Source organism: Grammomys surdaster, unplaced genomic scaffold, assembly GCF_004785775.1.
Source record: "Grammomys surdaster isolate TR1022 unplaced genomic scaffold, NIH_TR_1.0 138, whole genome shotgun sequence".
NCBI lineage: Eukaryota > Metazoa > Chordata > Mammalia > Rodentia > Muridae > Grammomys > Grammomys surdaster.
The window spans coordinates 8,407,911-8,432,341 of NW_021604596.1; the positions used below are offsets into that span (position 1 = coordinate 8,407,911).

The following is a 24,431-nucleotide window of genomic DNA, read 5'->3' on the forward strand; positions in this document are numbered from 1 at the left end:
TGTGTGTGTGTGTGTGTGTGTGTGTGCGTGTGTGGTATATGGACATGAACACAGTACTATGTGCAGGTCAGAAGACAACTTGTGGGATCTCCTTCCATCATTCCATCATCTTTGTCCTAGGAATTGAACTCAGGTTGTAAGCCTTGGCTGCAGACCCTTTTACTGCTGAGCCATATAGCCAGCCCTGGATTTGGTATGTCTTATAATTCAGTATGCTGTATCTGCACCACACAGCTTGGTTACTTACCTGAAAGTAAAAGTTTCATAAAGGAAGACTGAATTTTTGTACAGAATATAAGACAGTCTTCTCTCCATCACTACCATCACCAGAGAGAAGAAGTGTTATTTCAGTACAGGCTTTGTGCAAGCTCTCAGGTGAAAAGAATACAAGGATCAGGTTTAGAAGGTAATTGTGGCAGTGCTCTCTATTTAAAGTCCCATAGGAGATTGAGAATGAAAGTTTTCGTCAGGATGACGCAGGCTGGTGACTGCACTAGTCATCTTTCCCTCTGCAGCATCATGTCATTAATTCTGGGCTCTGCCAGTTTTCAGAAGTAATGCAGCAATTATGCCATGTCACATTGGCACTCTCTACTTCCTGAAGTGAGAAACAAATAGCAAATGCAACACAGACTTGTCATAACAACCCCATGCCCAGAATATTTTTCCCACAAACGTCAACATAAATCCACTCACACATGGGTATCTGGGGTCCTTTCTGTGTGTGTTCATTAAATGAAACCACCTTGATTATTTTGACTAAACCAACACATTTTCATGTCAGATGTCCCCTAAGGTGCCATTCTTACATTTGTGATGAGTTAGCTGTTATTTCTTGCCTCATGAAAATATGAGTATGTGCTTTGGAAAGTAGAAAACTGCATGTTTCGATTTTTGCAGCAATGAGAAATCAAATTGCCACCAAAGCTTAGCAACATTTGTTCATGCACTCTTTTGTTTGTTTTTGCTTTCTGGTTTTGGAAGGAGGTTAAGCTTTATTCTGCTTACATTTTACATCACTGACCAGCAATGAGAAAAGTCAGGACAAAATCCTGGAGGCAGGAACTGAAGCAGAGATAATAGATGAAAACTACTTACTAGCTTGCTTTTCATGGTTTGCTCCATTCCCTTTCTTATAGAGCCAAGGCCCACTCACCATGTGATGGTACCACTCACAGTGGCCATGGCTCTTCTGCATCTATATGCGATCAAGAAAATACATCACACACATGCCCACAGGGCAGCCGGATAAGGGCAATGCCTCAGTAGAGATCCCCTCTTCCACAGTAAGTCTAGGTTTGTATCAAGTTGGCAAAATCTGTAACATCCCACATATGTCAACTTTGACACACAGACACATCACCGTCAGCCATAGCCTTTTCATTTCTTGTCCTGCCCATTGAGACTATAAGATACTCAAGGAAGCTTGTTCCAAACTCTCCATGCTAATGGTGGAAAATGTTGTTTAGTTGGCAAAATATTGTAGTTGAAGGATTTGTGATATAGAACCCAGAGCAGTAACATTAACTGTGAATGAATTTGCTGTGCATTTGTAACACGGTCACTAACGTGCCAATGAAAGTTGCATGTGAGACACTCAGGTTGTGGAAAGTTATTAAATAGTGTCGTACAAGCACATACCAATTTGATGAACAGACTTGGCAGGCATGAGTTACCATATAGTCTGGTTGGACAAGGAACCTGGGCTCAGGTGAGAGCCTAGGACTGTCTTTCATTAACTGTGTGCTCCTTTCAGATCTGAGGTTATGAATCTTGATGACTCTCCGACTATTTTATAATTACAGCCTAAAAAATAGCTATAGTATAACTATTTTAAACTTATCCCCAACTAGCTTACATATAAATGAAACTCAGACTATGATTATTTATTTTTGTTTTTGATAATTACTGGGATGGGGTGGTAACTCCTAACTTACTTTTCTGACTGCTGACCTGGCTACTTCCCCAGTGGTGTACTGAAGATAACTTGCTGTTTCTTCTGGCTGTGGCTCACATCTCTCCTCTTGGCAGCTTCTTCCTCCTTCTCCTCTTGCTTTTCCACCCCCAACCAGGTAACTGAAAACCTACCCCTCTGATCCTCCAATGTTGGGCTGTAGCTAATTTTATTCAACCAACTAGTTTTAAGTTAAGGAGCAGGGTTTGCACAACAAAAGCTGGTAAACAGGAGAATTCACTCTTAGACCTGGGTCTGCAGGTATAGAATTTAGCATTACAGTACACAGCAACAGACCAAGCCTCAACAAATAGGTTTGAGCCTCAGGTTCATAGATCAATCCACTAGTCATAGATCAAGCCACTGGTTCAGATAATATGAGGTATAGATTTGGCTTGGCACACAGCATTTGGGGATATTTATTTTAAATTTCTCACTTTGAAGGGTCAGAGGGAGTGTTATCAGAGAGTAGTTTAATTTGTACTGAGTGTGGGATTCACCAAAGGTGAGGATTTGTGGCATAGAGAAGCATGCACTGAGACATCAAATATGGAGACAAACACAGGAGAGGCATTCTGGCCTGAGATTTTATTTCATGTTTTCTCCCTAGATAACATAGATAGTTGCTGTGATCCATACATACACACCAATTCTTTGTTTTTTAATTAAAACTTTTGTACACTCTATTTTGATCATGTTTTCCCTTCCCCAGTACTCATCCCAGAAGCCCTCACTTCCCTCTCTACCCACTCAACATCATAGCTTCATGCTTCATTTCTTTCTCTCTTTCTCAAAACAACACAAAACAAAGCAAAAATTGAAAGTCAGAACAAATTTGCTTCAATTTGTCAATTTTTTGGTTTGATTTTTAAACAGAAAAGGGTTTGGATTATCTGCCAACATTATCTTGACCCTACTCTTCAAATCTATGTTATTCACTCACTATGCAGTAGTCCGTCCAGTGAACGGGGCCACGCTGCCCCGTCTCCAGACAGTGTAGCATTTGTAGGCATGCCTACTAAGTGTGTGCCTTTTAATAAGGTAGACTTGAGGATTGAATGGATGGACTTAGTGAGGACTTGAGGCACTTATATGATATCCATATCTTATTATTAGACAATTGGTTTTCCTCAGGGTCATCCTGAACCTCTGTGGTGCTGACATTACCCTGAGGTTATTTCATTTATTTCAATCACATTCTCTTAGACTACAAATCTGCTGGGAATCTTCAGTTCTCTGTCTCTACATCAGGGAATCTAATCTGTCTGTTGTGTCTTCCTAAGACCCTTTCACTCACACCTCTCTGTTACCTCCCCATCTCAGCCCGGGCTAGACTTGTGCAAAGGCCTCTTCAAAGTTTCTTCTCTACCTTCACGCTTTCCGCTCACTTTTCCCCTGTAGCAAGGCTTCTTGAAGGTCCCTCATGAAAGGCTCCTGTGTTTATGCCCTTCTTGTGAGTGAACACTTGAACAGTGTCTGGCATTGGAGACCTTCACAGGCAAGATGACTCCTTTCTTTTTATGAAGCTCTCTCTGATACTGATACAACACAGTTTCTACTTGGGGTTTCTCTGTTCCTGCCTGCGTCATGTATGCAATGGCACTAGTTGGATTTGGCCACTGGTATCTTCTATAAACTAGTTTTCCTATATGTGTACACCCTTGAAATCATCGCTGCAGTCAGTGATGATAAGATAGGGCAGAGACAGTCACTGTCTTCTGGATATGGAGCTCTTTATGTGCATGGGAGCTGCTGACATTGTCCCCTCCTGTGCAGCATTAAGTCTCATCTGATAGTCTTCAGTTAACCTGGGAAGTGCATGGGTTTCATAGTCAGAAATCTGTTGGCATTCCTTGACTGACATCCACCTTTTGGATTTTGATTAGTTTTTCAAACAGGGTCTCATGTCTCCTTCAGACTGGCCTTGAACTTAATATTTATCTGGGGATGGCCTTGAACTACTGACCTTTGTGCCTCTCCACAATGGCCCTCTTCCCCTATGACCGTGCCACTATGCCCAGTGAATCACAGCTGGGGAATGAACCTAAGGCTTTGTGGATGGTTAGGTAAGCGTGTTATAAACTTCTGTATCTTCAGCTTTCTGTTGCTTACTGTGTTGCTTTTGTGTGCAGTTTTCTGAATTTAGCCTATCTGTTCATATTCATTCCTATTCAGGCTTCATGAATTAGCAATAATATGTATGAAATATCTCAATTTCCAGTGAGGTTATTAAAAGGACTACTTCTGAATCCTTGTTAGTCTGTACAAGATAGGCTTGTTTTATTTAATTCCTAAAATGACTTAGAACCCATCATGTCAGCCATCTATATCTAGAGACACTCTACTCAGGCTCTCCAGTGACCGCAGCTGGCAGGCACTCTGGTAAGGGTGACATTATTCTTCCTGTCCTCCAGTATGACCTCCATGGTCTCACTCTCAGCCTGGTAAAATCTTTACAAGTGTCTCTTCTTCCACCTCAACTCCATTCACTAAAGATTCCAACTCTTGCTTCACACACATGGTTCCCTAGCCTCTACATTCCTGTCTCTCAGACAATTCATTGCTTTACTGAAAACTTGCAGGATCCCTCTTCCAACCACACTTCTTAGGCCCTGGGGACCTTGATTCTAGTGGGGAACAGGATACTTTTAGCCTTTTCCTAAACCCAGTTTCAGATATTTCTCCTAATCCATCTATATTCCACTCTAACACACACACACACACACACACACACACACACACACACACACACACAAGTGTACATGTAAACCACCACCAGAATAACAACAATAAAATAACAGAAAAGAATAAATCAGAAAGCACTGCTCATTGATATGTCTCAATAATTATCTCAATTCTGTACTAAAAAGACAGTGACTAACAGATTGGATGTGAAAATGGGATCCATCCTTCTATAACATCCAAGAAACACATCTTACCTGCAAGAATAGATATCACGTCAGGGTAAAATGACAGAAGGGGATATTCCTAGTGAATGGGTCAAAGAAGGAAGCAGGTACAGCCATTTTATTATCTGACAAAATAGATTTCAAATACAAACTTATCATAAGGAATAAAAAGGACACTACATTTTCATCAATGAAAAAGTCTACCAAGAGGATACCACAATTCTGAACACTTATACACTGAACATTGGGACACTCAAGTTTATAAAATACACACTACTAGAGCTAAGATCACATATTGATCCTCATATAGTAATAGTGGCTGATTTCAATACTCCACTTTCATCAAGAGACAAGTCATCCAGACAAAAACTAAATAGAAAAATACTGAAATTAAATAACAGCATAAATCAAATGGACCTAGCAGATATTTATAGAACATTTCACTCAAACAAAAAGAATATACTTCTCAGCATCTCATGAAACTTTCTCCACAATTGGCCACATATTTGGACCTGAATCAAATCTCAATAGATATATATATAGGAAAACTGAAAAAAAAAATCCTTGTATCCTGAGTACCATGGATTAAAACTGGAAATCAACAAAAGCAAAAATAGCAGAAAGTATACAAACTCATGGAAACTGAAGAACTCATCGGTAATAATAAATTTCTCAAGACATAAATTAATGAAAACTTAGAAATCTTTTAGGGTAATGAAAATGATAACATCAAAAACATATTGGACATAATGAAGGCAGGTCTAAGATGTAAGCTCTTAGCAGTAAGTGACAACATAAAATAGTTGGAGAGATCTCATATTAGCAACATAATGGCACATCTAAAAGACAAAAAAACAAAAAGAAGAAATAGTGCCCAAAGTCAGTAGGTGGCAAGAAATAATCATATTCAAGGCTGAAATTAATAAAATAAAAACAAATAAATACAAAGAATAAATGAAACAAATGGTTCTTTGAAAAAATCAATAATATTGCTAAACTGTAGCTAAATTAACTAAAAGACACTGAGATGATCCAAATTAATAACATTAGATATGGAAAAGGGGGTGTAAAAACTGACTCCAAGGAAATCCAGAGAATCAGGATATATTTTCAAAACCAATACTCCACCTAACTTGGAAATCTAAAAGAAATGGATAGATTTGTTGGTATGTACAACCTACTAAAGGTAAATCAAGATCATAGGATCTCTGGTGATCCTTCAGTAGGATTGCTATTATCTAAATAACCACAGATGTTAGGTTTAGAGTAAGGAACCAGGTGGGAGACAGGATCTCCTAAGGAAGGGAACATAGAATATATAATTAGATGGGGCAGGGGACTGGAAAACGAGCATGAAACGAGGAGGGAGAAGGGGGAGGCCAGAAGGGGTTAAGAAAGGGAACAGAAGGAAGGATAGCTCACACTAAAGGCCATTTAAAGACTCATAGAGAAACTTACTACAGTAGACGCTTCTTAAAATATATACATATGTGAAAAAAAATCTAAATGGAATCACCAAATAACAGGGGAGACAAAGTCCCAAAGAGATATCTCTTGTCTCTTTGAGAGAACCTCCAGTACCAGGGATGGGTTAGATCTAGTTGAGTTGTTGGCCAAAGGTGCCTTATGGAAACACCCAAACAAGTCAAGGCTATTTCCAAGGCTAGGGGTTGCTCTCCACAAACTCATGTGCTATTGCTAAAGATAAGACCTGTATAACTCACTGAACATGGAGAACTTGAGCCGATGTGCAACTAGAGCCTCACCCCCTACTGACTGATGTTCTAGTAATGGAAGCTACTCTGCATGCTACTAGAGGACCATGGTGACATGCCTGCAAGATGGGCTTGTGCAATAGTGGATCAAACATGTGGCTCTAACCATCTGTATCTCATTGGGTTTAGGCCCACTCCGTGAGATGGAATTCATCCCCAACACTGCTCAGATGTCCAAGAACCTGACACTAGATAGCATGGGGACCTAGGGTAAAACCATAAAACCAAAGACTACTGTTCCAAAACAAAAGCAAAATCATTTTGAATATTTTAAACAATAACAACAAAAGAAACCCCATACCCGTAGATCAGTGTCTCATTCAGCCCTCACCAGAGATGCTTCCTCCTGCAGTATTTGGGAAGAGATAGAGTCCTACAATTGGACAATGGACAGAGAATGCCAGACCTTGGAACTCTCAGTCCTAAATGGGATGTTTCCATCAAACCCCTCCCTTCGGGCCTCAGGGAACTATGGGGAAGAGGAGGTGGGAAGATAGTTAAGAGTCAGTGTGCATGGAAGACACCAAGAAAACAAGGCTTTCCAGACACAGAATGACTGGTACACCTATGAACTCACAGATCCTGTGGCAACAGGCACAGCTCCTGTTCCTAGACAATAAGCTATCTTCTAGTGATAACTGCTTACAAATGAAAAATTAGTTTCTTCAGTGAGCCTCATTTGGCCTACTAAACACTCTTAAGGACAGGCCTCACCACCACAAGTAGATGGCCAACATAAAATAAAGTCAGGTACTTTTGTACAGTTTCTTTTCCTGGGGTGGGAATCTTATATTGTTTTATTTGGGCTTTTTAAAAATCTTACTGATATTTTACTTATTCATTATAATTTTCAATTTTTAGTGTGTGTGTGTGTGTCTCTGTGTGTGTGTGTGTGTGTATGCACCTGTCTCTGTGTGTCTATATTTCTTTTGTTCTTTCTTCATTTTTTTGTTGTTAATTTGTTTGTTGTTTTATTCTTGTTTGTTTGTTTAAGAGAGAGAGAGAAAGAAAGTGTGGAGTTGGAATGGCGGGGTGTAGGGTAGATCTGGGACAAGATGGAAACCATACTCAGAATGTACTGTATGAAATAATTTTATTTTCAAAAATAAAATAATAAAAACAATTTACAGTATTATTCCTTTAAAGAGAACATGGCTAGCGGGCTTGCTTTTCTTAGGTGTGTCATGCACTTTATAAAGTCTAACATGAAGCTTTTGAGGTAAAGGTTTGTAGTAGGTGAATATGATCCTCATCACACCAAATATCTGTCACCCCTTTCTGTGATCACTGAGAAGGATGACTGGGTTTCTTTTGTTTTGCAGTCTTGAAGTTGCGATAAAATTTAATTTTTCAGATACTTAAGCAGGTGGATTTTAAGGGACTTATCTAAGACCGTCTCCCACACAGCTGCCAGCAAGCCTTGAGGATGCACAGCAGGAAGTGCAGGAGGTTTCATGTGTAAGATAAGGCAGGGAAAATAAGACATTTTCAGTTTAAAATGCCATCAGAGCTCGATGGCTGCTTCATTTGAAAACAGCAGCTGATCCTACATAGTAGTCGCTACCTAAGTACCAGTCACTGCCAGTTTGCTTCAGCTGTGTCCCTCTCAGCACCCCCAGCTGTTAAGTAGTCTACCTCACATGACACGGAATATCAAGTGTTGTCAAGTACTGTGATGTGAAGTGCTCTCGAAACAGAACTGGAGCTAATTGCCATAATCCCTCGTGGTTGCCAAGTGTGTGTGTACCCTGTCATTTTAAAATCTGAAGTAGCTTAAGTATTTACCAAAGTTAAAGTTGACACCAAGGACACTATTATTAACATAAATGAAACCAAGCAGCTCCTGAAGCACAGTCTGGCGGGGGGAGGTTTCTCTTCTAATTGCTTGCCTTTCAGTGCAGGGTTCTGAAACCCTGCTAGCAGTCACATTGTGCATAGAGGTGGCTAAGGAATTCTGTTTGAAGTGGGTGTAGTGGGAGCTGAAGACCCTTTGAAGAAGGGAGCCCTAAGCTCTATTTCTCACCCACCCAGCCCATCATGACATTTGGATTCAGAACAATCTTCTGGATAGTCGTAAGCTCTTGTTCTTTGTCAGGGAAAAGCAGAATGAAGGATACACCCCACTGCAGACACAGGAGCATCTGGTTCTTCAGGGACACTAGTAGCCCATAGCATGGAGTGCTGTGCTGTGAGAACAGGGGTAGCGTTTATGGGAGAAACAAAGTGAGAATCGCTGATAGTACACATTTATTTTAGTACAAATGATATAAATAGGGGTTTTTCATTAATTTATTTTTTTCTACTTTACATCCCGATTGCAGCCCACCCCCCGTCCCACCATTACAAATCCCTCCCTTCATTACATCCCCACTTCTCCACAAAGAAGGAGAAGCCTCTCTTGGGTACCACCCGCTCTTGGACATCCAGTCACGATAGGACTAAGCACAACCTCTCCCACTGAGGTCCAACTAGACAGTCCAGTTAGGGGACTGGGATCCAATGGCAGACAACAGAGTCAGAGACAGCCCTTGCTCCAGTTGTTAGGGGACCCATATGAAGACTAAGCTGCACATCTGTAGGGGGTCTATGTCCCGCCCATGCATGCTCTTTGGTTGGAAGTTCAGTCTCTGTGACCCACATGGACCCAGGTTAGTTGACTTTGTAGGTCTTCTTGTGCTGTCCTTGACACTCCCCACCCTAGCTTACTCAGTTCTATCCCCTGCTCTTCCACAAGACTCTAGGGGAATTATTTGTAAGAACTATTGAAGTTTTTGAAATGTTGAGGTCTCCTGTAGCCCAGGTGGAATTGGCCTTGGCATGCAGTTAGTAATGACTGCGCACTTCTCTTGCCTCTGCCTTTTAAGTGCTGAATTCCAGCCCTGGAGACACATGTCTGCTTTTGTAACGTACAGGAGGGCATCCTACCTTCCAAGCTCCATCTTCACCCTTATTTTTCTTACATCACTTAGTAAGAGGTCTCAAGGTCTCAATGTCAGAGAAAATGATCATTCACTCTTAACTCATTTGTCAAGTGCTTACTTGTACAATGTCTGTACAAGTACTAAAAGGACTCTAATCATCTGCCAGGGAGAGTGACACACACTGGTAATCCTAGCCCTCGGCAGCCAAAGGCAGGAGGAGCATGAGCTCAAGGCTAGCTTTGGCTGCATGGTACAACTGAGAATAATCAGAGAAAGACCCCTGTCTTTAAAAATAATTATATATGTTCAGTGTCTGTGTGGGTTTTTTTTCAAATATTTTCTGTCCATAGTTGGTTGGACCTATTGACCAAATTCTGCACTTATAGATAAGGTTAAGGTAGCTGAGGTTTACAGACTGGTTCACTCGTCGGTTTCCAGATTCTCTGAGGGAGATTGAGTAAAGCTGTTGGAGTCTGTGATATGGTCCTCAGTCACCTTTCCTCAGACTGGCTTTCAATGGTCCACCTATAGTGATGAATGGACACTTTCCATGTGCCCATGCACACACTCAGGTCCAGAGCATTTCACCGTATCTGAAGAGTTTTTGTCTCCTGCACTAGGACCACTGGGTTTCACATGGATTAAACACTACTGTACTTATGACAAAGGAAGCAAAATGTTCACGATGAGCGTCTCCGATGTGAAAGCCAGTGGGAAGATGGTGAGTGAGCTCTCTCCTTTTTAAATTAAGCTTGTCATTTAAGGAATAGGAGATAAATAAAGTGTTACCTGTGCTTCCCTTCCTTAGTAACAGCATGAATTTTTAATAAGAGAACTTTTAGTGACCTTAAGGACATTAAAACTAATGGGCAGTGGTTTTATTGAGCTGAGGCTATCTTGTATTTATAAGCAGCTGAGTTGCAGGTAGGAATCCTTCAGTAAATGTCTGAGGTACCTTGCTATGTTCTTGGCTTCAGAAGAGGAGTACATGCTATGGGTTAATTAGCAACCAAGGAAGGGACTTACAGTGCCTGGACCCAACTTGTCCCCAAGATTCTATATCCTGTCTCAGCTAGCAGTGCTAGAGATGTTCTTGTGTGCCCTAGGATCTGACATTCCACAAATTCACATACCAAAATGCCGACTAACAAAATTTTCGAAGCAATCAATCAAGGCTCACTTACCCCAAAGGTAAATGTGTCTCTGTTTCATGGCTAGCCAGCACTGTAGGACATGATGATGCTCCTGATTTGATGAAATGGTACAGCCTATGTTGCATGTAAAGTGTAACTCACTCTTTCTTCTCTTTTGTTTTTTGCCTGTGTCTTTCCATCGTTATGTCTATTTGTCTTTTCTTCCTTTTCTTTTACCTTCTTTCCTAACTTCCTTCCTGTCTGTGTCTGTCTTTCCTTCTTTTTTGTCTTCTTTTTTCTTTTTTAGTTAACCTAAACCTAACCCTAATCCTTAACCCCTAGCCCCTAACCTTAACGCCAACCCCAACCCCAACCCCAACCCCAAACCCAACCCCAAACCCAATCCTAACCCAATCTTGTGAATTAGCTAATTTGGTCATGGGCTAAGAATTCCAGAGGAGGATTTTATCCTAAAGATAACTTGTTCCAATCTTATTGTAACAGAGGAGGAAGTTGTCTCTACAAAGTAAATGAGTCACCCAAGCAGTTTGTCATGTAGGACATTGCAGAGTAAATGATGGAAGCTAGAAACTCTAAGATGTCTTAGTTGAAACTTAGGCATCCACCAGAGCCTAATAATTCAAAGTGAAAGACAGGCATCAAGGAAGGGGAACATACCAGAGAAGAACCTGTGGACAGCTTCACTTGCAGAGTCATTAAGTCACAGTTCACGTCTATCTGTGACTCAGAGGAGAAATTTACAGATATTCAACTTATGTGACAGTTGGGGTGTTAATGCAAACTAACCAAGCCAGACTGCTGATAATAAATCTGTGAGGTTCTCCACCACGACATGGTTAACAAACATCTAACTAAACTTTTCTGCGTTCTAGATGGGCATCTCACGTGTAGAAGAGAACTCCCAAGAGCTCTCAGGCCCCTATTCTGTCCCATCCAGAGAGTTTGCATTTTATTCTCCGAGAAGTGGGTTAGCAGTGAAGCTGCCTGTAGGAACAGAATGGCAAATGTGAGCTTCCCTATTCTGGAGACTCCTTTGGGACTTGGTGCAAGCCACTGTTTATCACTCTAAGGCTCCAGTACAAAAACATACCCATGGCACTAATCTCTTAGCTATATGTATTATGTTTACTTTTTTTATAATAAAAGATTTTGACAGAGAAATAGTGCAGTATCCTAGCACATGTACCTCACATACAACTATGATGTATAGTGTCTGTTCCTGTTGAGAGTAAATGAGCCTAAAGATACAAGGAGTCCTATGACAGAATTTGTTGAAATGAAACACAGTATATTGTTAGTGAGAGGAGAAGATTAGAAAGCAGAGGGAGTTAAACCTTTATGCATGACTTATCTGTAAGGTAACAGTTCCAGCTGTCAACTTTGGATCACTGTACTCAATTCACTTCATTATGTTGGTAACCTTTCTTTCTTTTTTTTTTTTTTCAGAATGGCCTTGTTACTGGTTCACCCGAAATGTTTAAATTAAAGTCATGTATCCGGCGAAAGACAGATTCCATTGACAAACGCTTCTGCTTTGACATAGAAGTGGTCGAAAGGTTTGAGCATTACTTTCCACTTTGTAGTTTTTACTTAATTTCTGTTTGTAAGTCTAAAGAAGCACAACATGAAATGGCTTAGAGCAGAGATTCTCAACCTGTGGGTCATAACCACTTTGCTGGTGAACGACCTTTCACAGGGGCTGTATGAGACCATCAGAAAACACGAATATTTATATTACAATTCAGAACAATAGGAAACTTACTTTTATAAAGTAGCAATGGTAATAATTAGGGTCACTGCAACATGAAGAACTGTATTAAAGGGTCAAAGCATTAGGAAGATTGAGAACCACTGGTATATAGTGTTTGTAATGAGACTGTCAACCTACTTATTTCAGTCTTTCACATATTTATCCAATAAATTTTCATTGTATTATGTTTGAAAAAGAAAACCACAAGGTATGATGCTGCTGAAGACCTTGTAAATTTTATATATATATATGTATGTGTATATATATGTGTGTGTGTGTGTGTGTATGTGTGTGTGAAATGTTATATATATGTATATATATGCATATATATAAGACTTATGAAATATATATATATATATGTATGTATATATATATATCATAGTAAAGGAGAGGGCAGAGCAGCCTACACCCCAGCAAAAGGGAAGAAGCCCACAATGTTGGTTGCTGGTTTCAAAACAAGTATTTTTTCTTTTAAAATTTGTTCTCTCCTATCTTACATGCCGATCAGTTTCCCTTCCCTCCTCTCCTTCCAGTTCTACTCCCACCCCTGAATCTACTCTTCCTGTTTCCCTTCAGAAAAGACCAGGCCTCTCAGGGATATCAACCAAACATGGCATAGCAAGTTGCAGTAAGGCTAGGTACTTCCCCTCACAGTAAGGCTGGATAAAGCAACCCAGTAGGAAGATAAGAGTCCAAAAGCAGGCTAAAGCTCAGGACAAGCATTTTTATCATCACTTGAAGGCTAGTGGTCTTGCTATCATGGACTAAGAAAATTTCAGAGGGAATAGGACACACGGAACTGGCCAAGTTCAGTGCCACTAGAGGGCGCCTATGTGGGCAGCACTGTTATATTTCTGCTTATTCTAGTTATAATTACTTAAACTCTGTGCTTTTGTCATTTTCATCCCTAAAATAGGAAAATAAATCTACATTTCCAGGGTTTGCTGAGGGTTAAATGAGATAATAAAGTGTTCTTATGAACACAGCACCCAGAACCCTCCAGCAGGTATTGAGTGTTGAAACTAATTGTACCATACTGTGATACTGACTTAAACTGTGGAGCCAGGCTGGGCACAACAACGTGCATCTGTAATCTCAGCACTCTTGGGGCTGAGGCAAGAGGACCACAAGCTTAAAGTCTGTAAAGCGTGCGGTACTTAGAACTTGTCCCGAAGAAACAAAATCAATCACATCAAATTATCCGGGCCCTTCCATACTTTCTTTCTTGTCTTGTCATTCCAGTGAGCCATTTTACTATCTACAGAAGAAATACAAGTTATTTGTTGACAGATTATGCTGTTCCAAGTTTTTAATCATTTCATATAAATGATCAAAGTTCCCAGTGTTTTGCAGGGGAATTACGGGTATATATCAATTCTCGTACATGAGATAATCTATAAGTTTTTATATCACCCTCAATTCCCCTTTATATGGTGCCTTATTTTATCTGGAAATACATCCTTAGGTAACTTTTCACAGTGGTTGAACGGGAGAAATTTGAGTACACTGTTTGTTGAGACAGGATCTCACTTTGGGGACGTTGTTGAGACAGGATCTCATTTTGTAGTCCAAGCCTGGACACAGACTCATTGTGTACGGCATGCTGGCCTTGGGCTTGTGGTTCTCTGGTCTCAGACTCCCTGGTGCAGATATATACCTGCATGCCTGACATGAGAACTATTTTAGGGGCTTCATTTTAACACTGTGATCACAGTGCAGAGAAACGCTAAGGACCACTGGCTAGTTGTGAGCTGAGGCGTCACACATTGTCATTGTTAGTGACTGGCTGCCCCCACATCAGGCTCATGCTCAATCATTCTCACTGTTGATTGTCAGGTGACTTTGAGCAGCAATGGATACGCATTTGCCATTTTTTTTTACTATTTCAGGGAAACAATTAATTCCTTCAGACAGCATGTGCCTTATACAGTCATGACTTATCTATCATCACTTAAATTTAAAAAGTGTGTGTGCATGTGTGTGCTTGTACATGTGTGCATGTATGTGTATATAAGTGTATATGTGTGTCTGTGGATGTCTATGTGTGTGAGTTTATCTGGGTTTCCATGTATGTATGTGTGCAGGTATGTGTGTGTGTATGTGTGTATGCATGTGTGTTTCTGTGCATGTATATGTGTATAAGTGTATATGTGTGTCTGTGTATGTGGGTGTCCATGTGTGTAGGTGTGTATGTTTTCTGGGTTTCCATGTATGTATGTGTGCAGGTATGTGTGTGTAAGTATATGTGTGTACACATGTGTGTTTCTGTGCATGTACATATGTAAGGGTATGATGTGTGCATGTAAGTGTGTGTGAGTGCAATGTATGTGTGTAAAGGTGTATATGTGCATGTATGTATCTGTGAATGCATGTATGTGTGTAAGGGTGTATGTGTGCATGTGTATGTGAGTGCATGCATGTATGTGAGTGTCATGTGTGAGTGTCATGTTTGAGTGTCATGTGTGAGTGTCTGTCATGTGTGAGTGTCATGTATGTCTGTCATGTGTGAGTGTCATGTATGTCTGTCATGTGTGTCATGCATGGGTGTTATGTGTGTCTGTCATGTGTGAGTGTACTGTGTGAGTATCTGTCATGTGTGAGTGACATGTCTGAGTGTCACGTATGATTGTCATGTGTGATTGTCATGCTGTCATGCGTGACTTTTCTGGAAGAGGACTGTAGAATATACCTTCCAGTTTTCTATTTCCATTTTTCTTCATTGCTTTTGATCTTTTTTCTTTCCAAATTATGAATTTATAATTAATTAATCAAGAACTTGAAAATGAGCAAATGTGAAAGGCACAGTGGAATGAATTTCACATGCAGAGTGTCTGTCTATTAATAGGCATGGCATCATTACGCTACAGGCATTCTCTGAAGCTAACCGGAAACTCTGGCTGGAGGCCATGGACGGCAAAGAACCGGTAAGACCATGACACCATCTCTGAAACTTACAAAGCACCTCCTCATTTCCTTTTTATGTGTATATAATATAACTGGAAGCATTTAAGTAACAAAGAAGAGGAAAGCCTGTCCTGCTTTCCTGGTGTCTGCTCAGTCATTAGCATGTAGCTACTACTTGTAATTTGTCTTTCAGGGAGATTTCAGAGACCAATGTACAACCCTAAAATTACTTTCAAATATTTATAATCATGAATTTGGCTGCATGTCTTGCCTCATTTGATTAGGTTACTATTTAGAATATGTGTAGGGTCATCTTCTGGTCTAGGCCTCTTTAAAGAACAGCAGTTTACCAGAGCTGTGGTGGGAGACATCCCCATGTGGTGCACATCTTGTCTGTAATAGTCATTTTGATGTCTATGTGGTAATTTACTCACAAACACCAGGGAAGTTTATGTAGGAAAGAGAGGAGCTGTTCTTTGCTGTTTGTTTCCTTACTATACAATGTTCCCAGGTCATAGAGAATGCATAGAATAAACAGACACCACTCCATCACTAGAGAAGATTCCACTGATGACAGAGACCAAGCTAATGCCTGAGCAACTGCAGTAGCTAGCATGTTCTGTGGACCCTGAGACCCTCCCTCAAACTCCATTCTTAGGCCACAGTCAGATGTGCCAGGTACTGGGAGTACATTTTAGAGTCTAAAATTTAGAGTCTAACACTAAGGATGTGATTTCAAGCCTAGCAAACTAAATAGTAAAAGGTTCTGGCTCTGTGGTGATTATTTTCTTTTTCTACTGTGGGTTTTTTTTTTTTGTTTTTTGTTATTACAGTGTCAATCAATCAAAAATCCAAAATTTCAATCAGTGGTAGATTTTAAATTTTTTAAAATCTTTTCACGAATGACTAAGAAGTCCTGACCTAGATCAAGTGCAGGGATGGTTTGTGATCTCAGCAATGTCATTAAGTCTGTGCCCACATGGAAGAAATTTGAGAAAGGAGCAAAGTCAGATGAATTCCACACTAGGGAGACTTCCAGGAGAAGTTGCTGTAAGCATGAGCTGGGAAAGAGAGTGGAATGCCCAAGTCAGATGGAGAAGGACAAAACTTAGCCCAGGATGGACCCATAGCAGGAGGTCAGTAGATAAACTGAGCACATGGCAGCACACTGAAGTCAGTTGGTGGACTGTGAGCAGAATCCCTCGATTTTTGCTTTAATGTAAGCATCATCTTGCTGATCTTCTGCATGGCCATTAACAGCAATAATTAACTGATGTTCTTTCTTCTCTAGATTTACACACTGCCTGCCATAATTAGCAAGAAGGAAGAAAGTAAGTCCTTTTTCCTCTTCCTTTAGAATCTTTGAATGAACGCTTCTTAGATTTTGGCCTAAGACTTTTTAAAGAAACAGAAACTTTTAATGAGAAAAAAAATTCTACATTCTTACTTGCCCTGCAGAGTAAACCATAAATCAATCCAGTCATATTTCCTAAGAGAAAAACAAGAAAGCTACAGAAAAAGCATATGAGTTCTGAATATGATCCTTGCTGGTGTTGTCCCCATCAGCTTGTTCCATTCCCTCAAACACAGCCTGAGGGAAAACCCTTAACTCCTAATTCCACAGAGAATCATGAAGACAAACAGTAAGGATGAAGGAGTGTTCTCAACAAGGCTGTGTTAGGAGTGTTCAGAGACATGTTGGAGAGCAGAGAGTGAGGCTGTGGTAAGCTGGTGAAGCCAAGAAATCCTACAGCCTGAGCAGGAAGACGTCCCTTGCTTTGTGGACACACTTGATTCAGTACTTGCTCTCCATATTATAAATAAGGCTGAATAACTCATTAGAAAAGGAAAAGTTGATCATTTTTAAGGCAAACCTTCATGTGAGAAACACAACAAGAATCCCACAGAGAGCTGTCCAGGATATCAAATCTATGTCTTTGTGGTTATGGGACATAATGTATTAGTCTTGAGATTATAAGACATTGTTAGTTCTTTTCTTTGGGGAGACTAGCTATCCTCGGTGGTAAGCAGATGCTGTCCAGTTGAAATGAGAATGGGACTTCTCCTCAAATGGGATCATCAGGATAGAACCTCGCTAGGAAAACGCTATGATTTTGCCATCTGAACTCATTTTTCAGGAAAACAAAATCATCTTTCTTGGCTAGTAGTCCTGGCTCAACACCTCCATCTTGGTCCTTAACAAAGAGAAAGACAATCAGTGTGTCCCAGTTTTTCTCTGCTGCTGCCTTAAGACTGTCTTTTCTCAGGTGGCAAATTTTGTGTGTGTGGTTTTTTTTAAAGCAGTTCCTTCACCCCTGGATCTAGATGGAGTAGCAATTCTGAAAACCAAAGTATTTAGTTCATATTCTCCTGTGTGGTCTATTCTACATTTTTCTGTTGTGCAACTGCTTTATTCCTGGATGAATAACAGGGGTGCATTTTAATAAATGTTTGTGTCGGGTACATACTCTTAAAGTTTTCAAACAGCTTTAACATTTAACCATGGTCTGGATGACTTTCTCCTTGTATGCTTTGGGGTGTGGTCTTTCTAGTGTGAAACAGACATTAACCTTTCTCTTCCTATTATAAACACTTGATGTCTGTGAACATTCTCCCTCCTGAGCTTTGAATTGCTTGGATAATTTATCTATCGCTGGGACTTCCCAGGTGTTCTAGGTAGCTTGGGCCATCATTTCACCCTCCTATGAGGACGAAGCTCTGTTTGTTCAAAGGTCAAGTACAGTTTTATTCCCATCAAAGGGAGTTCTAGCTTACATGTATTACATGGTTCTAACAGGTGCAGAGGGCCAACTCTTCATCCTTCAGGAAGAAGAGAAAGATCCTGATGGCTTCTCGAGATAAATATCTTCTTGCCTCTTTTTTCCCTCTAAAAACACATATCTGTATGTTTTAATAAAAAATGCCAGATTAGAAACGTGAGTGGGAGATTAAAGACAAGCATTGCTTTTTCCTGGCAGCCCTTGGGCAGGTGTGGAGAGACCACTGGGGTCACACCAGAAGGGAGAGCTGGGTTTTGAATCAGAAGGAAGTTGAAAGAGAGGACTTTTGCTTCCTTAGCTGCTCTTGTTCTCACTGCTGCTGGAACCCTGTTGAGATTCACAGCTTTTGTGATGCTAAACAGCTTCGAGGAAAATTCTGTTGGATTTTAATAAAAGCTTTGGCCCTGAACAGTTTCCAATAGGGAGGAAATGCTTGCACTTAACTTTTGATTGAGTAACCTAACTTTATTAAGTTAGTCTGTCTTCAGGCCAGATGCCATTAGTGCTATAGGATTTCAGTGTCTGGAAATTTGGTGGCAGGTGGACTCTGAATACTCTTCTGGTCTTTCTGAAACAGGGATAAGTAGGGGTGGGACACAGGGCAGTCTCCAGAGAGTTCACGTATCATATCCTTAGCTGATCCACTCTACCCCTTGAGGAAGCCATCAAAGAAGTTTGCTCAGACTCAGGCATGGTGGAAAACGGGGAGCAAAGGACCGGCATTTGGTTGCTTGTCTTGTTCACCTGTTCTGAAGCAATTATACCCAGAACTCCACATGTATGATGAGTTCCCTTTCTTTCTACCCCATGCCAAAAATCCTTTGTCTTTCTCCATAGGAGAGTTAAGAGAAACACTAGATATCTACCTGTGTGTGTAAGTGTGGGGACCCCAGTGCTGCAGCATTGTTGTTTGCAGATCAGAAAAAGACCTCTCTGTTAGTCCTTACCTTCTGCTTTAATAGAGACAAGGCCTCCTGTTTGCAGCTGAGCACACCAGGCTACCGAGCTCTGGGCTTCCAGGGGATCTCTGTTCTGTGGCTCCCATCTTACCCTCCGAGTGCTAGGAGGATAGTTGCAACTCCTAAATCTAACCTCATGTAGGGACCTCTGGTTTAAACTTTAAGCTTGCATGGCAGGAGCTTTACCCCAGCTCATGCACACCCCTTTTACTGGTGTCATTTAGCTTATTAATGAAGTTTTCCACAGCCGTCTCTTCTGGAGTGAAGAGTAAGTGGATTCTATTTTTCAGCCATTAAAAACAACAACATCTTTAGTCGATTTTTTCTTAGCACTAATGAAAGCAATGTAAAACCCTCTCCTGGCTTCAGACTATTGTTAATGCTGTATCACACAAATTTCCTAAGAGCTGACACTTCCCACGACTATATTTTACAAGTCAACTGGAGACAAACGGTGTTAACCACATACCCTTTTCCCATCGCAGCAGTGACTGCTGATCACTGTAGTGAGGCACTGTTCCACAGACCTCCAGGACTGCGAGCTGACAAGAGATGATGCAGAGGGGGTGTATAATTCTCATTAAGAATATGAATTCTGTTGGCTTGAATTTATTTCCTTGAGTCTGTGTTGTCACAGCAAAACTTGCTTAAGTCACACATTATAAATGAGAGAAGGCCAGGCCAGGCTGTGTTGACAGCGGATCTGCAGATCCTCAGAGGCTTGCAGCAGCAGAAGTTCTTATATGATTCACAGTGCATGTTCACACAAGGCCTCAGGGGCTTGGGAGTTCAGAGAGTAACCTCCTTCCACACCAGGCTGATCTTATGCCAATTGCAATAATGTTGGTCTGCTTGGAAGTGACATAGGATCATTTCCATCCCATCTCGTTGGATAGCATTGATCCATAATTAGTCTTCAAGATTCTAAGAAATATAGTCTTCCTGCATGAAGGACAAAGTAGTGAATATATGTAAACAGTGTGCTCAGTCTCTTCAGTTCAGTGGCATGTTGCATTCGATCATTGTGATTTATTGAAGTATAATAATCCCGTAGAAACATTGCTTAATCTTTTCAGCTGCCTCCTAGGTTCACAACACTTCCCCACTGAATGCATGAGTTATGTCTATTCAAAGAAACAAAGCATTGCTCAGGCCCCAATTTGCAATTTTTTGGTTGTTGTTTTATTTTTAAGTAATATGATATGTCTGTTTAAAAAACAAAACAAAAAACAAAAACAAAAAAATCAAACAAACAAACAAAAAAACCGACACTATTGGTTGACAGTTCCTCAAACTGTAGTTGATTCAGATATTACCCAAAGAATAAGGAAGGCCTGGCTCAAGAAGTGTCCGCCTATACATAGGGGTTTGTATTATACTTCAGTCGACAATAGGCGTGAGCACAGAGCCAACACCCCACAGCACCTACTCTACATAAAACACCATTTGTAGCTTTCCAATGGTTACTTTAATTCATCCTTTAGAAGTTCTATAAAGGAAGAGATTTTTATCCTTAGTTTGTAAAAGATATTAAAACAATGTCAACTAGCAAGAGTTTTTTTTTCTCTCTTTTGCCATTTTCTTTATGTGTTGTGTATGGGCAAGTGTCTGAATATTTTTACATGTCTCTGTGTGTTTGTATTTATATGTATATATGTTTGTGTGCACACTTGTGTGTGTGTGCACTTGTTGCCAATGGGGAGGGCTATGGCTGATGTCTAGAGTCACCCTCGATTGCTATTCCACATTATTCTCTGAGTGGAGGTCACTAGTCTCACTAGCCAGCTTAACTGGGGATCAGCTCTCTCTGCTTGCTGGGTTTGGAATTATGGTTGAGCCACCAACTCTACCTAAGGGGCCATTTTTTTGTTTTAATTAATTAATTAATTAATTAAATCTTTGTATTTTTTTTGTGGCCTGCTGGGTATCTGAACTCCAGTTATCATGCTTATGTGGCAAGCACTTTACCTCCTGAGTTACCTCTCCAGCTCCTAGTGACCTGAATTTTAATTGGAAGTGTACACATCATCTTCCTCGCTTTCTCATCTGGTTTCAAGTGCGTCTTCTGCTTTCCGTCCACTCACCTCACAGGACCCTCTCATTTCTGCTGTCTTTTGCTGTTGCTGTTAGCTTTGGGTTTAACACAGTCTTCCTGTGTAGCCCACACTGTCCTTAACCTCTGCATCCTCCATCCTCCTCTACAGTGCTGGCACGACAGGTGTGTCTACCCATTGCCACTGCTCACACCTTTCAGGTGAAGGATCTCATTTGTAAGAGCTAGTGGACATGCACCAAGTCGCATAGCATCATACCCAGGCTTGGATGAGCCTGCGGGGTTGCCTGGCAACCTCATCTCAGCTCCAGGGAGCCAGCTCTGAGGCAAAGTGCAGACAGTCAAAGGCAATGAACAAAATTTCCAGTTGGTATTGCCAGGACTGTTTTGATTTTCCTCCACACCCTGAATTAATTATGATCATGCGTTTAAACCCTGGGAAGAAACTAAGGGTGGGGTCCATGTAATATTCTAGCCCCACGGAGTCAAAGGAACTGTAACATTTTTGAGCTACACAAGGCAGCCACTTTCAGTGTATTAGGATAGACAGGGGCATCGTTTCCAAATTCCAGTCTCCATTTGATTGATAGCCTGTCTCTTGTTTATTTGACTAAAAAATAACATGTAACGAAATAATTCCATTTTCCATGACACTGTTTTCTTGGTTCTGTGTGTTAAAGGCTAGTTTTATTGAAACGGTTTGAAGATGATTTCTTGCTCCTGTCCAGTTTTATTGACAAGTGGAACAATAGGCCAAGTTACCCAACCTTTTAAGTTAAAACCGAAACCATTTAAAGTTGAAAGGGTTTTAATTTTATTGGTTTAAATTATGCTTATTTATTACTATTTTGGCATACCAAAAAATTACACGCTTCCCACATATGATGAAAGTTATTACACTATAAAGACTTTTCAGATTTGTCCTCTTGTTTGGCATTTTTAAATGTTTTCCTTTATGTAATGAATCTAATTTAGTTTTGCCTTCACAGCTTATGTATTTATTACATGACTGATATTGAGTGATGGCTATAGTTGGTAGGCACATGCTGTAGTGGCACTTGTGTGGAGTTCAGAGGACAAATTGAAGATTTGATTCTCTACTTCTTCCTTGTGGGTTTCAGGTATCAAATTCTGGTCATAATGTCTGGCAGCAAATGCCTCTGCTCACAGAACCATCTCACAAACCCTAAGCCTGATTTAAAGAAAGTCTAGCGGAGTGAAAATTACTTGCTATTTTCTACTTCAAGACCAAGTGTGGGGGAAGGTCCTGGACATGGACTCAGGTCCTGCCCATGGACTCAGGTCCTGCACTTGGACTCACAAGTCCTGCACCAGGACTGAGAACATCTGGGTTACTCTGAGTGTAAAGCATGACTTAAAGAGAAGCGGGCTTGAAACCCAGACCCTAAATGAAAAGAGAGCATTAGAGTTTTCAGCAATCTGATGTATTATGTTAAGGGTCTCATGCTGCTACAGTGGCCTCCTGGGTAAGAATGAGTACCTGAAAGGCCTTACTCACTCTTTTCACTCCTCTGGAAGTGGGGGGGGGATGCTGCCTCAGGAAAAGTAGAGGGTCTCAACACAACATAGATTGGTCTGTGCTTCCTACTGTGCAGCTTGATGGAGTAACTGAGTGTCAGGCTCCTTGATTAACTAAGATATTTGGTGAATGCAGTAGCAACTACTGTGCTGGTAAACCTTGAGGACACAGAGCAGAGCCAGCTGAAGTGGGGAAGGCAAACTCCACAGCAGATCTTAATTAGACTGTGTCTCACTTGCAGTGTACTTAAATGAAGCCGGGTTCAACTTCGTGAGAAAATGTATTCAAGCTGTGGAAACTAGAGGTGAGTTTGACGATGGGTGCACGGTTAACCCTGTATGTGTAGCTCCCTCTTCCACCCAAACCCCTCACCTAGAAATGGAAGTGAGCTTTGGGGCACACACAGAAAAATAATTTTGAGAATGCTATAGATTTAAACTATGTGAATATATAGCTAGCTATATTTTCAATCGAATTACATGCTTTCTTTTTTAAGATTTATTTATATTATTCTGTAGTTATGTGTGAGTGCCTGAATGTATCTATGCATACTGTGTGCATGCCTAGTGTCTGAAGAGGTATGAAGAGGGCATCAGGTCCCCTGAGACTGGACTTATAGATGGTTGTAAGCCATTTCGTAGTGCTAGGAAGTAAACGTGGCTCCTAAAAGAATAGGCAGTACTATTAACCACCAAGGCCTCTCTCCAACCCCTTTTCTATTTCTCTCATAGCTTTGTCAAACATGTCACCACGTTTACTTCTTGCAGGAGGGCAACATACTATCTATCATTGCAAGCTTTTTCAGCTTTTTACATACTAGAGGTCAGACCTTAGGAAGATTGTACCCATGGTCTACCTGCCTTGCATTCTTCCCCTCTGTGACTTGAATGGCTGTTTCATGCTTGCTGTCTTTCAGCTTTCCCTGTGGGAATAAATCATGACCTCATGAAACTGCCTCCAGAAACACTTACTTCCTGAGACACTTGCTTAAAGCTAAAGTCCCGTTGTGCTTCAGAGTTCTTTGAACTTGCATTCACAGTTTTCCTAAGGGGTGGAGTAAAATCCTTGGATTTTCTCAATCTGCTCTCCTGTCTTTAAAAATGTACATGACACGGGACCATTGAATGAAGAGGACCCTCTAGTGCAGAAGAAATAGATGAGAAATATTCGTCTTCATCTATCTTTGATGCATTTTTATATTCAAAGAGTGGTGAATAGGCAGCTTTACTTCAGGACTTTGAAGATCTTGAAAGACATAAATCACTGTTCAGTGTCTGCTCTCAGATATTTGTGCTGGGTAGGTGCTTCCAGGGTAGGATGGCAAAGAACCCACAGCAAAACTGGATAAGTGTCTTTCAGATTCTGCATGGGCCTGTTTGGGACTTTTAGACTCTATGTTTGAGACAGTCCTAAAGTCATTCTCTTGTGAATTTTGTCCCACTAGGCATCAACATCTTGGGCCTGTATCGAATAGGAGGAGTGAACTCCAAGGTCCAGAAACTCATGAACACCACATTTTGTAAGTTTTAGAGGAAACAGGGGTGCTGTTGATTTTGGATATTTGTACAGGTAATCCAATTCAGGTTTCTCTGAGACATAGATGGTTTCTTATCTTTGTTAATTCTTACATCATATTGAAAGTTAACTTTTGAAAGTTTGCTTTGAGACATGGGAGTGCTGCCACCTGAACCCAAGACCATGGATGTAAGAACCCACATTTTACCAGTCTGCT

At 40.7% G+C, this 24,431-nt stretch overlaps 1 protein-coding gene across 1 annotated transcript in view; it reads left to right on the plus strand.

Moving 5' to 3' along the window:
• Arhgap42 (Rho GTPase activating protein 42) overlaps window positions 1–24,431 on the plus strand; it is a 231,360-nt gene that overhangs the window by 185,207 nt on the left and 21,722 nt on the right. Inside the window, exons 9-14 of the mRNA XM_028763356.1 lie at window positions 10,180–10,280; window positions 12,160–12,269; window positions 15,309–15,387; window positions 16,659–16,698; window positions 22,941–23,003; window positions 24,144–24,218. Coding sequence (XP_028619189.1) covers window positions 10,180–10,280; window positions 12,160–12,269; window positions 15,309–15,387; window positions 16,659–16,698; window positions 22,941–23,003; window positions 24,144–24,218 — 468 coding nt within the window. The remainder of the gene's footprint in view (window positions 1–10,179; window positions 10,281–12,159; window positions 12,270–15,308; window positions 15,388–16,658; window positions 16,699–22,940; window positions 23,004–24,143; window positions 24,219–24,431) is intronic.